This window comes from Stegastes partitus, unplaced genomic scaffold (assembly GCF_000690725.1).
Source record: "Stegastes partitus isolate 25-593 unplaced genomic scaffold, Stegastes_partitus-1.0.2 Scaffold1014, whole genome shotgun sequence".
Taxonomy (NCBI): Eukaryota; Metazoa; Chordata; class Actinopteri; family Pomacentridae; genus Stegastes; species Stegastes partitus.
In genome coordinates, this window is record NW_007578745.1 from 205,451 (window position 1) to 224,962 (window position 19,512).

Sequence of the window (19,512 nt, forward strand, 5' to 3'; positions counted from 1 at the left end):
CAGACTTATGGTGCCGTGGTGCATGTTGTCTATTAAATGCTTTAATTAGCCTCAGATAACTGAAGTGCTCAATATACCACACCAGAGTAAAAATAATAATAATAAAGGAATAAGCTGACATTTTGGTGGTCTGTTTGCTTTCTGTCGACAGAAAATTCGACAAAATTTTTTGGGTGATTGCCGTTTTATATTTTTTGCCAGTGTTTGCAGGATAGTGTGTAACTTGTTTCTTTGTTTTTGCACTGTGAGCAGGGACTTTTCCCATTAAGTCAGACATACATTCATCCTTAAGTTCCCCATGAGTCAATATGTTTTTCTGTAATAGCACTATAGGATACGTGTGTACAGTTCGTGGTCAGTGTGGTGTTTCTGTGGCCTGTGAGGCACATTACTGTGTAAGTTGTCAGTTTCAAAAACTAAATGGAGTGAGTCAGGTATTTCTTCCTCCCACATGCCTTTGCTTGATTTGTGCAGCTGTAACATTCCTTGTTTATATTGTTTAGATATTATAGATACACATATAAAATCGTATGGCCACGCATTGAAAGCTATGATTTAAAAACCAGGCCACTTTGATTATAAGTGATGGATGGAAGTGGGGCCAGACATTAAGCAGAATTTAAAGACCTGCTTTGTAAATTTCCCGAGTAAAAACTTGACTAGTAATTCTCTTTCTCTTTCTGTCTAGTAAATCATGTGTTTTACAGACAAGGGAAACAGAAGAGAGGTGTATAAGCACAAGACAAACTTGTCATCACAAAATGTAGTTTCGACTGTAATGACTATTGAGCAGTTTATTCCAAAGAAACTGCAACTACAGCAGCAAGAATTACAAAAGTAGCCATTGAAAAGGCTTTTTGCTTCCTTTTTTTTTAAACAGTGTTGTTTATGTGGAAATAATAATCATAGTTTTGACTTTTCATCTCATAATTGTGACTTTTTATCCCATCATTTTGCTTCCATTTCAGACTTTAGACTCTCTTGTTTCATTATTGTGACATTTAGTCCCATTGTTTTGACATAAACTCAATAGTCTTGACTTGTTTGTCTCATTATTTTGAAATTTTGTCATATCCTTTTGACTTTAATGTCATAGTTTTGCGTTTGTGTCCCATAGTTTTGACTTCTTCAGAACATTACCGTTGATGGTGACTAACGAGTATTTTATCTTGGTAGCAGGGATGTTTTTCCAGAGACTTTTTTGCCAGGGCATGATAGTAATAAAATACAGTGTTACTTAGATTTAGTTATTTTTTTTGTTAATTTGTTTCTTACTGCTTTCCCTTATCTCTTCTTTTCCATCCCTGAACTTCCTCATCTTATCTCATCTACCCCCTTTCCCTTCCTCTCGCTGCTGCTCCTTTCTTTTTACTCTTCCTTGTTGTTTCTTGTTCTTGTATTGGCTTCCTCTCTTTCTCGTACCATTTGTCCCCCTTTTCCTCTGTATTTCCTTCTTCACCCTGTCTGGAGTAGAGGTCGTGGTGGAGTACGAGTACGACGCGCTCCATGAGGACGAGCTGACCCTGCGACTGGGAGACGTCATCAAGAACGTGCGGTACATCGAGGAGGATGGCTGGATGGAGGGAGACCTCAACGGGAAAAGGGGCCTCTTCCCCGACAACTTTGTTAAGGTGAGGGAGCTCCTTTATCCACGCCACTTACCGGATTGTATCAACTTGTTAGCTTGATTTCCTGTGCGGACCTGACCGTGCATTTCTTCTGAGGTTTTAAATGCTCTTGTCTGTTGTTGCGCCATTAGAGTTAATCCTATTGAAGCTGTGAGCATTATCAGACCATAGTAGTCTGCTGTTGAGAGTGTTGGTCGCACGCTACATGAAATGTGGTCCACTCACTGGTTTCACTGAGGATGCACTATCATTGGCATTCTCTAAAATGTTTAAATGCTTTTGCAGAAAAGAAAAAGCAGTTGTAATGAACGACAGAATGCAGATGACTCCGTTTTTATAAGATTTATCTGATTTTCTTCTGCTGCTTCTGTAGAAGACAAAGTGTGTGAATACAGAAACACTGTTTCAAAGTTTTGTTTGTTGTCAGTCAAAACAAATCTCTTGTTGATGTTCAGTAAACAATTGTACAGATATACTGTATAGAGGCTGTTGTTAGTTTGCTGGATTTGATGGAGGGCAAGAGTTGGTTGATGGTAAAAGTAAAGCGTCAGATGGTGAAGACCAGCCTTTACTGAGATCATACTTTATCCCCCAACCAAGGACTGTTTGTAAGTGTCTCTAAAGCTTTTCTGTGTGTATGTCCTTGGTCCACACAGGACTGATAACACAGCTCTCAAAGCACACGATATTGTAGTTTTATACTGTCAAACACAAGGAATCCTCTTTGTCACTGCAGTGCAGACTTCAGTCAGTTATCAGGTAACTTTTGGTTGGTTTGTTAAGGAAAATCAGACTTGGATAAATGCAGGCTACTTGATTGCCTTATATTTATCATGGCTTAGAAAGTGCTTTTGAGTGTGAAGAAATTGTCATCAGCTACAAGGAGAGGGGCTGGGCAACATATTGAAATAATTTAATTAATCTTAATTTTTGGATGTGTAAGATGTCCTCGTCATAAAAACCAAGTTACAAAACAACACATACAAAAAAGGCTCGGTTCAGTTCAAAAGCACAACAGATTCCAACCTTAACTTTTGAGATTTATTTTAACAAGGGTTACTAATCTTGCCTTCATCCTCTGAGGGATATTTTTAAAATCTGATCACTGCTGAGCTTCGGAGACAGCAATTCCATTACACATGCTTTAATTTCAACGTGGTTTGATCACTGTAATAGTCTCCAGGTGTTTGGTTGAATAGCTGCCCCGGCCCATGAGGTTGCTGTTGAAGTGCTTCTTGATGTCATTCAGCTGCCTCTGCAGTGAGTCTCTTGTCCCGCAGGTACACTCCAAGGTACCAGGTGCTGCAGCTGGTGATGGTTGTCCTTGTTCTGCTGTGAGCCGAAGCACCACTCCAACCAGAACCTGCAGCAGGTGGAGAACTGGTTCATGTGTCGCTACATCAAATTCACCGAGGCTGCAGAGCAGAACAAGGACGCCACAAAGTTTGCAAACTTTGCATGTGATGCAATAATTGACCACCATCACCAGCTGCAGTCCAATATGCTGGAGATGGAGTCTTTTTTTGGAATGAGACTTACTAGGGATGTATGATGCATTTGTTGCACATTTTTAAACAGACAACTGCATAGTGATGCACAATTAAAGGCTGTGAATAATTCAGTTTGCTCCAGTTCCCCTTTTTGGTCTGTATGAAGTGGCTCATTCTGCTGCATTTTGCTTGAAGATGTGCAGAGAGCGGTGTTTTTAGTGCTTTTTTTCCCCATTGGACAAAGAACAGGTGCCAGTAGACGGAGTGCTCTGCCAGGAGGTAGTGAACCAACATCCTGATATTAGCATCAAAGCGACCACAACCACCTCTGGTCAGAACTTTCAAAGTAATATTAGAATGAAAACAGGCTGCAGAGATTTGAGAGTTGGACCTTTTGGTCTTGAGCTGTGGTGACATGTTCTATAATTATATGATCAGATAAGTTCAAGTAAATCCGTTGGGTGAATTGTGATTCAGATCCTGATTCTGCAGGACAATATTGTGATATGATTTTTTGACCCAATCACCCAACCCAAAGCAGCCAGACTGTTACAGAAACCAAGAAAAGAGATCATGTTCCTTTCTATGGGTTTTTGTATTGGCTAGCAGTTCATTAGTGGATAGAACAGAAGTATTTTAAAGCTCTTGTTGTCCTCAACAACCTGCACACAGTCTTAGGTTTTTATTGTTTTGTATTACTTTTCATGCTGCTGCTGCTGCTTCTCTTATTTTAAGACCTGTTTTCAAACTGTATTCTCTTTGGAGTCATGTGTCTGTGTTTGTATGCAGGTTGGTTGGAAATACAAAGGTACTTTGTATGTCTTAGTTTTTCGGTGTATTTTTCATTTTGTTTCTGAAAAGCACTTTTTAATCAGTGGTTTGATATTTGCTCTATAAGGTGACAGAAACAAGACTGAATACTTCAGAGAAGTTGTCATCTGCAGCTACAAGCCACTGGAGCTGACGGAACAGAGTGCAGGTTCCACTTTGTTCAGTCTGTCACTAGATGCCCAAAAGCTAACACTGGCTAACAGCTGCCTGCAAGTATTAAGCTGATGTGAAAAATGCAAAGAGGCACCAGCAGATGGATTAGTGTGCAGACTTTTTACTCTCTCTGTTCTTAAACTGATTATTAAATTAGATATCTGCAATACTTTATTGACGCATGACAGTTGACAGCTGTATGGGATGATTTCCCGCATCGCCCTAACTCAGATAGGAAACTGTGGTTAACAGTATTCTTTGAACATGTTTTCATGGTGTTACAACAAAGAAGCGTGTGAAATGGCTTTTGGCAGAATGAGTCTTAAGGTGTAAACTCAACATTGCGACAGTTCCTGCAAAGGTCTAGGCTTTTATGACTTAAAGCTTATGTTGATCACACAAATTTAGAGTTCATTACTCAGTCTGGATGTGCTTAGTGTCCATTAGAGGATCTACTCTTACTGCATTTCCATTTAAATTAATTCAGACTGCAAATCTTGGTCTGACTGGCCTTTGTGGTGACATTAAAATTAGGCACTAAAATGTTTCCAGTCAAACAATGTACAATAAACTGGGAGGTGATATTATATATAATATAAACATAGTTTTCAAGCTATAGCTTTGGATTAATACATAGAAAGGATCTCTGGGTTTTGTAGAACTGGATCATAGTCACCTTCTGTTGCTATAACTTAGTAGTGCACTTGAGGCACCTGAGTGCTGAAGTGTGAAATCTGCTTTTTCTGTGCGAGATATTTGCACAGCTAATGTGCTGTGAAATGAGTCTCTTCTCTTGTCACTTCTCCCTCATCTCTCTCCTGTTTTTCCCTGCCTATAATCCTACGTAGTGAGATAGGTAATCTGCTAAGCAGCCTGGCCCAGTGACTGAGCTTGGATAGTTAATCCTCTAAGGAGCCTGCCGGCTGTTGAACTTTGCTCCCGACAAAATAACAGTCGTCTGACATGCTGTATTTCTTCTTCCTGCTCCCTTTAATTGGTGCTGTAGCTGAGCGACTGGGGGACATGAACCATGTCTGACGAGGAGACGGTAAGAAATTTACCTAAAGGCAGGACTGGCATGTTGATAGGAGCGTCTAGGTGTATTTGTGGGATTATATGAATTATATGAATATGTATTAGGACAGGGCCTGAGAGAATCTTACGTCTGTGTTCTTTAACTGGCATGTGATCTCATTGGGTGTGTCCGTGGACAATCACCCGCTTTGCTTTTTTGTGTTGGTATAAGTGTTTCTGGGTCTGTAGGATTTGTTAGGACAAAGTGGATGAACACAGTTAGTGATTTTGGTTTCGACATGTCTGATTTTTTTTTATTCATAGTTGTTTTATTGGGGTATAGTGGTAGACAAAGTTCATGGTGCAGCATGGGCTCAGGCTTTGATACATCTGGGTAAAGCAGAGAGCAAAAGAAGTGCGTAAATGACCATTTTTGTCATTTGTTTTGGTAAAAATAGTCTCATTGACTGGAATTCTTCCTGCACTCAATATTTTCAACTTTTTGTCTTTTTGTTAACATTGAAGATGCAGCCATCTTGTTTGAATAAATTTTTATTAGAATTGGCACTGAGCAGCAGCAATAAAGAAACCTCGTGTTGACAATAAGAGCTCCACTGGATTGGATCGATGGATTGATCACACTGAATAGTGTGAGTAGACACGTGGCAGGTTCTGGCTGTGTGCCAGTTTTGCTGTCGCTTGTACATTTTGGAACATGTGGAATGTTACGCTCCTTATTCATACTGTGTAGTTTGCACAGTTGTATATATACAATAATCTTAGACATGGTTTAAAATTCTCTAACTGTTGCAAATAAACAGAGGCTGATTTCAAGTCATGTTTTTCCAGTACCTTGCTTGAAAGAATTGAAACACCCTAAAACTTGTGTAATCAGGAAACATGTGATTAAAGTGTAATAAACCAGAGACTAAGTGTGATTTTAACAAAAGACAAATATCTATATGTTCTCTGAATGAATAGAGGAAAGTATCAGTGTTTCAGGGAATACAAATGTATGAAGCTTATGTAATGGTGGCCCTTGTTCTAGATTATCTTTAACATATCGTTGACTTTTCAGCATTAGTGTTTGTTATTATTCATTACCTGACATGTACAGACCAATGTATCAAGCTGACACTGGCAGGTCTATCTGCAGGCATGACAGCCCCGCCAATTCATCTGTCTATCCCTGCCAAATAAGTGTTGAAATTCCTTTCTAATAACGCTGCTCTCTCTCCGCTCCTTTATTTACATCCCCTGCTGGTGATAGAAGTGGATTTTCATTAGCTTAAAGTTATTCTAGGGACCGCTGCCTGATCATATCTGCAGACCTGAGTGTGAATTGCGAGAACAGCAAGCAGGTAAACGTGTTGATGTCAGCGAAGAACATGATCACTCACTTCCAATACTTATTACTTTTGATGAACACCAACGGGCAGCAGTGTTTAGAAACTGCAGCTCAGAAAAGATAACCACATCACTTGTGATTATGCGCTCATTTGGGTGTGCACTAAATGAAACTCGCGCTTTACAGCAGCAGCCTCTGCTAGGAAGCGTCTAGGGTATATAGAGGCGCTGGCACTTCTCATAGGTATGTACAGTTTTACAATCAATCAATGATTTTGTAGATTATGTACTACTAATAAGCATCAAGTGTTGAGCCAAGCTATAGCAATACAAGTAGTTTATATTTTAAAACGCCAAGACAAAGTTACTGTTTACACATCTACTTTAGTAGGAGATTGGCGAGTAAATCAAACAGTTTCACAAAGACTCCTGCGTACTGTCTACCTGTCAAAAATACATATATTTGCAACATTTTGATGCTAGACATTCATCAGGCAAATAGTTTGTGACAAAGAGAAGCCATGTCAAATAGGGAGTGGATGTAAGTGTAACCAATCACATTCGACACGTGCTTCAGTAAGTTATGAATCCTAGACATCATATTACTGTATGACGGTTACCAATAAAGAAACAGTTAGAAAAATAAAGCAGTCTTTATAATAACTGTCATACATGTAACATAAGGTACATGAAATGGGTAAATTAGTAGGAAGTGACTGCTGGGAGAGCCCCTTTCAGTGGGTGTGATGCAGCTGACTGGTACTCTACCAGACTCAGAACTTTGTCAGCTTCTTAATAATATTATTAAATAAATGCAACAAATGCATTTAAACAGGAATAAATGAATATATAATTGAAGTTAGTTCACCAATGTGGTTAAAATCATCCAAATTGTACCAAAACCTGTGTTTATCAAAACAAGTTTTTGGATTCCAGGATCAAAACATCCTGAAGGTGTTATTTGCATATTACAATCACTTCAGTTTTCTTCCCTAGAATACCCAGGGAGCCCCCGCCTACTTTTTTTAGTTTTGCATCTTGACACCTTTTTCGCTACTCCAAAGTTTGCAGGTCTAGAACCCTATTGTATGTTATGCACACACTCAGTAAAGACTCACAACTCATTGTTTCACCTCTACACCAAAGGATGTAGTGTTTCTTAAAAGCAGATTGTGTCGGGCAAGTTGACTGCTTCATTTTCATAGTAGATATCGCAGGAGACGGAAGAGCACATAAACACAAACTAGAGAAAGGCCTGGTGTTAGCAGAGTTTGCTGCAAGCAGAGGTGGTGCCCATATTTTATGCACTCACTCTATGTATGGTCTAATTAACACCTTTGACGTGACAAAAGAAGTGTGGAATGGTGGTGTGTGTAGATGTGGGGATGTGTGGTCACACTTTTTAAACCATCAGCAGAAGACGCCTTCTCACCCTGTACAAGTGTGAGTGAACTACACACAGCTACCTGATAGAGCTCTTTGTTCCTGTTTTCTGTTTAAATCCATGTCCTCGGCAGCTTTTTGAAGCAGAGCTGTGGGTCTTGTCTTTAGTCTTTCCCCTCTGATCTCTGTCTCACTGCCTGGTACACAAATGCGCGTGTGCACACACATACCTACACACACACACACACACACCCACCGCACACACAGCTGGACTTCCTCTCCAGTGGAATTGCGAAGTCAGCGTGCTTGAACCAGGAAGTGGATGGTGAACTGAATCATTGTCACACACCAATAAACGGATAACACACACATCGAATCACTACAGCTGTAAACTCCCAGTGTGTCACCTTTTTTTTAAGGTTGGATCACCTCTACCAACCAGACTGATCTGTCTTTTTGGTGTATTTGAGTAATAACTCTGGTCATTTATGTAGACTGAAAGCTTGTTTTGACATTAAAGTCAACTGTAACCTCGCTGACCTTTTGACTGAGCTTCAGGGAGGTGACTCGTGTGTGGCCCAAAGGTTTTGGAGTTGGTTAGTTATGTAGATTGGGGCCTAGATTTTAATTCAGTTTCATGTTTTCTTCTAGTATTCCCTGCAGACGCAAAAAAAATAGGTGTTCTGTGCTATCTAGTGTAACTTATAATTAACAGTTAAGATCAAAGAAGTTGCATGCAAGCCTTTTTTTTTTTTTTTTTAGAATTGGTACAAGTACAGGATGTTACAGCAGTGTGAAGTAAGAATAACATTGAGGAACTCCTTATCTCTGCAAAAATATGTCACTTTTGTCAGCTGCAGACAGCGTTAATGCACCACTCTCTTGACCTGGTTCTTAACCGCGTGATCTGCAAAAGGCGGCGAGATGTCAGACTGCACAGACGTATGAAATGTAAACATCAAGACTGGGTAGAAGGTAAAAAAAAAAAAAAAAGCATGATTTTTTTGAATTGCAGTCTTTTTTGAGGCATCAACTACATGCTTACAGATGATGTAAGTCAGTGTGTCTTGGTTTTTTGCAAAAGCCATATTTTGGGCTCTGATGCTGCTAGGAATAACACTGATAATTGTTAATTGATTAAGTGCCGTTAATTGTTTCAGTGGAGAATATAATAATTGATGCGGCAGAATATGGTGAGCATGCATGTCATAAAACATATTGTAGAGTTGTTGTAGCACCTGGTTGCACCACCAGGTGGAGCCTGGTTTCGTGAAATGAGTGTGTTTGTTGCCCCCGCAGGAGTCGTGTAAAGCGAGCGCACCTGCTGTCTTGCTAATGTTGACAGTCATGTTATGGAACTTTGTCAGTATAAAGTTGTGAAAAATCTGTCCAGTGGCTGTTAAGTTTAGCTAGCTACCTGACCTGCAGTTCATGCTAATGCTAAACTAGGATTTACACAAATTAGCACGGGCACAAAGCCAAGGATCTTTTAGCAATGCTTACTTGCTTCCAACAACAAATGAGGAAGTGAATCGACAACGCCCTCCTCTAAACATAAAATACATTTTACAGGTGGCAGTAGACACTGACAGAGTTCCCGGACTGATAAAGTGGCTGCAACAGCATTTGTGGACTTCTGTTCCAGCAACCGGACTAACTACAGTGAACAAGTGGCTCCATCATGTTGATCAGCTGTGAGGACAGTTTTTATACCAAATTGCTATGGAGAAATTAAAAATATTGCAGGTTATATACCGAAAACTGCAGTTTGTTTGCTATGTTTAGATCTTGTCAGGCCAGTTGTTGAATAGCAATTTTGATTGTTTTTGCTATTTAATTTATGATTCAAATATCCTGGTATTTACTTTAATTTATCCTTAAAGGTTCTGATGTAACCAAGCAATTCTGTGGTAAACAAGTTTTAGTGATAAAAGAAAAAGTTTTTTTAGCCTATGAAATAACATCCACTCTGTTATTATTTGTAGCATTTATTCAGTTATTGATGGTTAACGTGGGCTATGAGTAGAAAGGACACAGACTAAAAAGCCTCCTTTTTTGCCTTTTTTAGAGAGTGAATCCTGAAGTTGCTCCAGCTCTGTCGCCATTGTGTGTGTGAATGTGTGTGTGAATCTGTGAATGAGAAATGCCTTGTAAAGCGCTTTAAGTGCCTCTCAGGTAGTAAAGCACTCCACAAGTGCAGACCATTTAGCATTTACCATTTTTTGCATTCATGAATAAGAATAAGTTCTTCACCAGTGGGGAAAAAGATGACACTTTTCTATTTGCTGTAATTTTTCTGAACCAAACAATCTGCAGAAATGATAAATAAAAATAAACCACTGAAAACAATTGCTTTTTACTGGCTCCAGTTGATATCTAGTGAAAGTGTAATGTGGACTTTGTGCTATTGTCAGACAGGGAGTTTCTCTGAGCTGGGAGAATGTAGCATCTGTTTTACAGCCTGACTGTGTGACGTGATTGGGATAATTAGCGATAGCTACGTTTAGCATGAGTGGGCTGCAAGTAGCACAATGCTGCATTGAACACAGACACAGGTTGCCTTATCTGTGGTTTATTTTGTGTATTTTAAGCTCACCAGAATGCTGGTTGACACACACATTTCTCAATGCTTTATGCTGAAACTGATGCACCTCTTTTTCCTCATCCCCTTGCTATCCAAACAATGTCTTGATAATCTCTTTTTTAAAGCATTGTTGTTACCTCAGTTGCCAACCTTCTGCTGGTTTTGAACAGAAACAGTAATAAAATCACAGCCAGTGAAATAAGCAGTGTGCTTAAATTTCCATTTGTCTGCAAGAAAGTGGTCGACAAAATAAATGTGGCATCTGTGAAATAAAACTAACTTAAAATCCACTGACTTTATTTACATTTTCAAAATGATTTTAAAAAGTATTTTATTTCTATGTAAAACGCAAATAATGTCTATTGTTGGGGAGAATATGTTTTTTATGATAAATAATGCAATGGGAATTGTGATTAAAATAAACAAATGCAGAATGTTTTGAGTTTGTTGATGTTCTCATGCTTCCCACTTATATGTTTTGTGTGTGCTTTTTTTAGGAAGTGAAAAAGGAATCCAAAGAGGTCAAGGAAACAAAAAATGAGCCAAAAGAAGAGACCTCTCAGCCTCAGAAGAGGGAGAAGAGTGCAGGAAACGTGGCCCACCTGGTTCAGAGGATGAGCACTATCGGCATCCCCACTGGTGGCTTCCAGCCTCAGCCGCCAGCAGCTTCAAAGAGTAAGACGCTGCAGTTTTGTGTGTGTGTGTGCGTGCTCGGATGCAGAAATACTTCTCAAAAGATCTTCTTTGCTTGGTGTCCAGGATGAGTGTAGCTGATATTTTTTGCAAATCCTTCCAATGTTGTCTCAATGGGGACAAAGTTAGTGCCGACTTTTATCTTGATTTCTTCCTTGTAGCGAGCACACATCTTATAAATTGTGCTCAGACTGTTGCAGCATCTTGTGCTGTACTAGTTGTGGTTTTTTTTTTTTTAAAAAGACTGGTTTTTTTATGCCATCAAGTATAAGCTTTTTTTTGTTGTTTTCCGTCTTGCTGATTTTTCAGCGCTTTGACTGTTCAGCAGGGTGTGTCTGTTTTCTGCCGCAGAAACACCTTGCAGAGGAATCCCAGAGTTCCTTGTGGGGTGGAGCTTTTGAACGCCCTCCTACTTGCTGGATTTAGACCTCATTTGCTTTCTCACCTGTGTCAGTTCTCATAGTGCCACCTTTAACATTCTAAAGGAAGCAGAGACAGACACATACACGAACTCTTCACGTTCGATTAAAACAAAAACACAGACGGACGCTCACAAACGCACAGGTGAGCAGCAGGTCAGTCGACTAACTGGATTGTTTCTCCACAGAACCTAAGAGGAGACAATGTAAGGTGCTGTTTGACTATCAGCCGCAGAATGAAGATGAGCTGGAGCTGAAAGTCGGAGAGGTCATAGACATCATCGAAGAGGTACTTTTAACTTTTGACTTAATGCTCCTAAATGTGTCAGAAAGCTTCCCAGATCACATAACGTGCACCTTTAAATCTGTTTCCTTGTGGGATACTGAAGGCTGAGAAAAGCACATAGGAATGTCATTCCTGGTGGTCTTTGCTTAGTTTGGTCTTTTTCACATCCGACCTTCTACTGTTTAAGCTAAACAACACACAGTTGTACGGGTGTAATGTTACATGTGTGTTATAGTTCTAAGCACCGACGATACACTGAGGGTTAGTTGGTTATTTGTGATGCAGGCAAGTCAGAACAAGTGAGAGATTTGAGCAGTACAAAGGACCTTGAATGTCTGCTCTTCACATTATTGGAAATGTATGTGTTTCAGACATAGCTGAAGACACTCCAGATGTTTTGCAAAATACTGTAAATAATATGTGGTACAAATATATAAACCTCTTGGTTGCACTTCATGGTTTTACAGTTTGTACTTCCTATTTTGCTGGAAAGAATACTGAACGATTATCTGTAAATATGTGGTTTGTTGAGAAGCCTGCTTTTTATTTTCTGTTTTGATATGGTTTAGAGATAGAAATCTCACATATGGTGGCCTGAACGCATCATCCGTAGCGCCTCTGTGTTTAAGTTTAGCACAAGAGACCGCAGTGGAATTATATTTTTTTCTAAATTAATCATTAGATCTTATAGACACAAACATAATTTTCACAGTGGACAGATTTCTTATTTTGCTCTTGTTGCAGGTTGAAGAGGGCTGGTGGAACGGCCTCTTTAACGGCAAATCAGGCCTTTTCCCCTCCAACTTCGTCAAAGAGCTGGACGCTGCGGGAGAGGACGGAGAGTCCAACGACACCACAGCAGACGAGACTGGTAAAGGCATAACACCACCACACATCTGTCACCGCCACCAAAGCGAAGCGTTGCTTGTAGCTGCAGATGCAACAGGCCTGCCTGTAATGTTTACTGATGTTGATCTATTTTAACATGCGGTTTCACTCCACTATAACTTCTGTGATTGTCATGCCAGGGTAAAACAAAAGGACCAACAAAAGCACAAACAACATTTTTTACAGAATTTACCCTTGGGGGTCAATAAAGTATTTCTATTCTATTCTGAAACATTTCTGCTTGTTTCACATATTTTTGACTCGGCGTCTAAGTGGCAGCAGTCACAACATGTAGACACACATCTTCAAAGCTCTGTGCAGCAGCAAGCATAAACGATGCCATAGTGTGCTTTGGCCTTTAGGGACTTATCAGAACAAAGCTCAAGACAGATGCATTCACTCAGGAAATAAATAGTTCTTTATTTTCTGTCAATTACATGAAAGTGCATTTAATGTTTAAGAACACTGTGCAAAAACAACACTGCAAAACTCAGTAGTTTTCATGAATTTTGGCTTTGTTTAGCGTGTCACAACAAGCGCTAACACTTGATTCTGACACACATTTCGAACATTCCTGTTTGGTTGCCTTTGTTGTTTTTGCTCTGTAGCCAATACTTCAGTGTCAGTCGAATGAAGTGCAGTCATGGAGCAGGTGTAGCTGCAGCCTCGCTGAAACAAGCCTCAACAAGAAGGCAGTCAATTAAGAGGTGGGAGTCTCTCTGCCTCCTGTCTGCTTTTTATATGACTGGGAGGTACAGCGGCTCTTAAAACACCACATTTAACATCCAAAGCTGTGTGTCAGATAGTAAATGACTGTATAATGTGAGCAAATGTCATTTCAAGGTAAATAAATTCCTCATTGCTCTGCAGCTACCTGGAGATAATTGGAAGAACTGGTGCTGACTCTTCATGAATGAAACTTTTCTTTGTTTAATAAGAGATAATCCTGGTTTGCACACAAACACATTTGCAGTAGTTTCTCGTGGCTGAAAATGAACTGAAATGTAGATTTTTCGGGACACGTTCTGTTTGAAGTAGAGCAGTATTTGCTGTAGCGCAGAGAGGTGTAATACTCGCGAATTGCTTCACCCTCTGTCTCGCTCTGTTGCATCTCCTCACCAGATGGAAGTGGAATGGAAAGCACGGCCACCCCCACATCGCCTCAGTCTGCCTCAGGGAACGGTGTTATCACTCAGCCCAAGAAGATCCGAGGTGTCGGCTACGGAGATATTTTCAAAGAAGGCTCGGTCAAACTAAAGGTCCGACTGCCCAGCGCCGAAACAGAGGAGAAGAAGGAGCGAGTAAGTGTGATGCTAACAACAAAGAACACGTGTTCTATAAATGTGTTGCACATAATGCTCCAAAATGTCAGCAGGTAGTGAAACATGCAGAGAAGGCGAGCTCTGTGGTTCGTGCATGTACAAAACACTGCAAACCTTGTTAACTGTTTGCATTGGATTCTATTTGGAGGTTGGGATCCAGAAATTAGTCATTTCTTTACTTTTCCAAAAAGTGTCGTTTCTGAAACATGTTTAAATAGCATTTATACCTGATATAAGGGTTTTTATTGCCTCAGTTTTGATAACTGTCTTGTCATCTAGCTGAAGCTGACGGCATCGATTAATTTGCCATTTAAGTCGGATACGTCCCTATACATTTTTCAAGCGCAAGTATCACCACGGAAGGCTGTGTGTTTTGGCTTCTGCAATATTATTTTAGGTGCAAAACATGGGAGGAGGTGATGGAAATTCACGCAATAACTACTGCACCTGATTTATTGCCTCAGACTGAATACTGCAGAAGAAGAAACTGTCTGAAGTGTAATGTCTGAGAACAGCTGGTGTAAAATCTGCATCACTGCTTTAACACACACACACATGTATAAACACACAAAGAACAAGACTACAGCAGGGTAAACCACTGAGTCAGACAGACGGAAAGAGATAAGGGCAGGCAACACTGTTTCTTGAAACTTTCACACCAGTGAAACCCGTTTGAATTTGAAACGAAACATACAGCTGCAACAGTTTGTGGATTATTACACTGAGAGACAATTCTTTACAAAATCAAGTGTCTTTGCATAATTAGGTACATTGTTAGTCATTTTCCGGCCCAGAAATATGACCTTTTGATGCCTCCTTTGAGAAATATGATCATAAATGGAATATTTAGGGGGTTTTGGACTACTGGTAGAAAAGATTAGTCTGAAGATGTCATCTAAGGCCATGGAAAGTTGAAACAGGGTTTTTTTTAATTTATTTTTTTTCTATTATCTGACATTTTATTGATCGTGCAATTAATAGAAAGTAGTTGATGATTAAAATAATCATTAGCTGCATCTCCAGTGGCGTGGCAAGTTGATATAAGTAATGGAATAGAGAAAATTAAAACATGCTTCATTTATTGAATTAACAGGTGTGCTGTCTGTTCAATGTCACAGCACAAACAGCGATGCACCTGCTTTAGTTTCACTTACATTTTTAAGTTAAGTCTTTATGATGCAGCCTTTCATTTCTATTCTTTATATTTGTATGTTTATTCGATAAGTTCTCCCGTTCATACTGATATTGATTTACCGAATATGATACGAGAAGTCAGTTTACCTTTTGTTGTTTACTGTCGACACAGAAGGAATCTGCCCCGATACATGTGAAGTTTCTGTTTGTTGTGAACACACTTGTTTTTGCTGTCATCAGCACATGTAGGAAACCCTTAATTCAAGCAAGAAATGCCCTCTTCACCTGATAAGCAGTTTTAAATCCCAGCTTGCCTCTGTTAAGTATCATTTTGAAAGGCGTGAAAACGGCAAATGTAAAGTTTAAAGTGTAAAACATGAAGAATCTTAAAATTGACACCAAACACAGGATACACAGGGTGATTGATAAAACTGATATAAAGCATTTAATAACATGGCTTCACTGCTTAACTAGTGTAGCGTTTAACTTCGTACTGAAACTCTCCCCTCTTTTCCTTCTCTTTCTTCTTCACAACAGCTTTCACACTCTCTTTCACCACTAACTCGGCTTCCTTCGTGCTCCTTTGCTCCTCACGTTACCACCACATGTAGCATGCTCTCACACGCTCCTCTTCACAGCTACAGAGATCCTCATTTGGCCTTGACCAGCCCACATAATCCACTCACTGCTCTCCTCCTCTGACTTTTCGGGGCCTTTTTTTTTATTATTTTCTGATTATCTGAAAAGTTTGGTTATACCTGTCTGGTACCTGCAACAGGGCAGAAAAGGTACAAGCCTCCTGTGTAAGTAATTCTTTCTTCCTTCCATGTCCTGCAATCCGTAACTGCTAACCTCATAATTAACAGCATCCAATGTCCATAACAAAACATGGCCAGATTACGTCACTCTTTTCAGTTCAGACTGTCTTCCAGACGAGACTCCTCCACACAAAGCTACATATTCACTCATGACCAATAAATCATTCCCATCTGTATGGTTTGCTTCATTTTAGCCAATCCCATCATTACCATCTGCTGCAAAGTCTGCACATCCCAATATGACAGACTCGCAGAGAGTGGACGGAGACAGCAAAGTCAAAGGTAAAACACTTTAAATGTGTTTTCAAGTTTTATGATGCATTTTATATTACCAATTTGTGTGTCTAGGGAAGAGTGACACCAATCTTTTTTTTGTTTAGTTTGTACTGTATAAAGTACTTACTTTGCTCGCATTATTTGCATTGGAGCACCACTGTGTAGTTTGAATATGAAAACAAATAGTGAAAACCTTGTGCCAAAACCACAGACTTTGAAAAAGCGAGCCATTAAGGTTATCTGCATTTATGTATAGCTTAAATATGGCCAAATCTTCATTACAAAGTTACAGTTATGAACCCAGTGTGTTTTATATACAGTCAAATCATTGTATTGTTCTTATCTGTATTGAATACATCATTAAAACACTGAATGGAGGCTGGAAAGGGTATGTGAACCTCTAGGCTATACTTAACATCAACTAAAGCTAGCTAGGGTTGGGATCTAGCAAACCTGGGGTCCCATCAGTTAAAATGGATTGCAGGTGTGGGTTACTTGAACTTGTAAAAGACAATCATTTAGAAACATTCTGAATCTGCTTTTCACACGAGTTTGCACAAATGAAATTTCCAAGACTTGCAATCTCAAGCACGTCTGATTTGCATGAATCTGCAAACAAATCTTCAAGTGTTTAGATATTTATCAAGCCCAGATTTTAACAGGTTTAACAGCTACAGGCAGTAAAGGTAATCACTTGCAAGAAATCATGGAGAAAACGGCTGCCCTCAAAATGTAAAAACATCACAGGGAAACTGGTGAAGCACGGCGGCGGCAGCATCATGATTCGTGGCTGCTTTGCTATTTAAACAGTTACGTCAGAACACGAACCCTAAGACAACAGAAATGTTGTGCAGTGACCTTGATAGCCATTCATGCCAGATAATAAAAGAATCTGTCTGAGTTGAAGTAGATATATAAAGAACAAAGAACCAGAATTCCTCCTGTGGGTTATGCAGGTATGATCTGCAGCTACAGGAAATGCTTGTTTGACGCTGACAAAAGAGGTTCGACCAGTTATTAAATCCAAGGATTCCTTTTCAACCTCGCTGTTAACACAGTGTTCGTCTGAACTTGAGGACAAGATCACAATTTTATGACCAGTTAATGCAAACACCAGGAAATGCTAAAAGGTTCACATATCTTTTCTTGCCATTCACTCCATGTGGTTGAGAAATATCGTAGCATTCCTTAATAATATATTAACTTCCAGACTTTATGATCAACATAGATTTTTGAATTTTTGTGCTAACATTAAAAAATAAATTGCTGTGTAAAGATACATATAGTAATCCTGTGATGTCCTAGTTTGCCTTTAGATGTAAAGCCCTGTAATCTGTGTCCCCCACTTTAAAAGATACCAATCTTTTGGTTTCCTCAGCAAAAGAGTACTGTAAGGTCACGTTTGCATTCGAGGCCACCAATGAGGACGAGCTGACCCTGAAGGAAGGTGATCTCATCCATGTGCTGACCAAGGTGGGGTACCAAGTACTTTATGCAGTGAGGCTGTGTCATGTGACAAAAAAAGAAAAACTGGGCTTATTTGAGAATCAGTGAAACAGAATGACTTCCTGACATGTAAACCAGAGCAACACAAGGCAGCACTGACTCATGTCACCAAAACAAACCTGCTATATTGGTTGTTTTATGTCATCCTGCATAGCTGCAGAGTTGATTGTCAAGGTTGATGACGAGCCTAGCCAACCTGAACCTGGCCGCTCCTCACCTGTCTGTGAGTGCCTGAGGTCACACTGCAAAGTGGCTTTGCTTCTTGATTAAATAATCACCATGTTACTAAGAAGAAATGCTGCCAAATTCCTCGTGACCTATCCAGCAAACTCAGTTCTGAATACATTTTAGGTGAGTTCATGGCCCTGGAGTTACAGAAATATTCCTAATTTTATACCAACAGCACTGAAGATAGATTTGGAGCTGTCAACCAAAGTCAACAAATCTACGTGTCCCTCTACAAAACACAGCGAGGAAACAAATAGTTCTTATTGCTTGGAAAATTAAAGACACCAGCCATGCATTGACACCATTTTTTTTTTTTTTTTTCACAAAGGGCTGATTTTATTTAGAACTTCAGACAACCTAAAATCCAAAAATGACATTTACGCAGTAATTCAAGATCGATGTTTTAACCTACACATCCACACTCTGGTTCAATCATGTCACCTGCAAATTCAATACATCCTTCAGATTAAACCAGTACTCCGTAGAAACATTGTTGAGCAGCTTATCCACACACATTTTCTCCCACCTGGACTGTTTCATCTTACTGCCTCAGCAACGCGACAGTCAGCCATTTACAGTTGATTTAAAACTCAGCAACAAGATTACTCACAAACACTCCAACCAGAGAACACACAACTCTCTGAATTGCACTGGCTCCCCACTCGTTACAGAATTTAGATTCTGTTGATTACTTTTAAATCAGTCAGTCATTAGCTCAAGACTGTCTATACAGGCATGACAGGTATGACAGTTTATACTGATGCTCTGTTATTGCTCTTTTTGACATACTGCACATATCTTTACTGATGTTTTTGTCTTCTTTTGATACTTTATTGTTACTTTCTGATGCTTTCACGTGTTTATTTAGCTGTTTTGTGAGCCCCCTTGTAACTCTAGCTTTGAACGATGCTCTAGACATAAAGGTTAATATCACCTACAGAACATTATTATGAGGTGATGCATGTTATTCCCTTCGCCTGTCAGTGACTTTAATGTTGTGGATGATCAGTGGAGGCTGATAGAAAGCTGCACTTTCTTTCTGCACAAATGATATCAGTATCTGTAAATGTGGTTTCGTTGTGATGGGACGTCATTGTTTCCCGCAGAGTTGGAGCTGAGAGAATCCTTCCTGTATTGCAGGTCACAGATGATATTTTGGCTCAACTCCAACAGCTCATTTTAAAGCGCAGGTTAATAGCTGTGTTCATAAGAAGGAGCACAAGCTTGAAATGTGAGTCTACGCTGACAAATTTAAGGAAAACCTGTGTTGCAACAGCATTTCTAGAGCTGCTCTGTGACAAGTGATGGATGTTTTAGTCTCTGAACTTTTTTTTTTGCATAATTGCGCATCTTTTAAAGTTACTCATGTCGGGGGTTAGGCATCTTTCTACTATGCCTGCAAGTGCTTTGAAAGTGCTTCTTTAGTCATTTAAGTTGACTAATTTAATACAGAAAACTGGTCCAGAGGCTCCTATTCAGGAGTAAACCAGTACAGGCGAATAGCCAGCACAT

At 39.6% G+C, this 19,512-nt stretch overlaps 1 protein-coding gene across 4 annotated transcripts in view; it reads left to right on the forward strand.

Annotated features, from left to right (window-relative positions):
- Positions 1-19,512, forward strand: part of cd2ap (CD2-associated protein) — a 67,418-nt gene that overhangs the window by 12,936 nt on the left and 34,970 nt on the right. For 2 of the 4 annotated variants that reach the window (XM_008294999.1, XM_008295000.1), the window contains exons 2-8: positions 1,474-1,631; positions 10,928-11,105; positions 11,731-11,831; positions 12,573-12,699; positions 13,839-14,017; positions 16,185-16,272; positions 17,621-17,739. In XM_008294999.1, the coding sequence (XP_008293221.1) occupies positions 1,474-1,631; positions 10,928-11,105; positions 11,731-11,831; positions 12,573-12,699; positions 13,839-14,017; positions 16,185-16,272; positions 17,621-17,739 (950 nt within the window). The remainder of the gene's footprint in view (positions 1-1,473; positions 1,632-10,927; positions 11,106-11,730; positions 11,832-12,572; positions 12,700-13,838; positions 14,018-16,184; positions 16,273-17,620; positions 17,740-19,512) is intronic. The other 2 variants (XM_008295001.1, XM_008295002.1) reach the window with 1 other exon arrangement.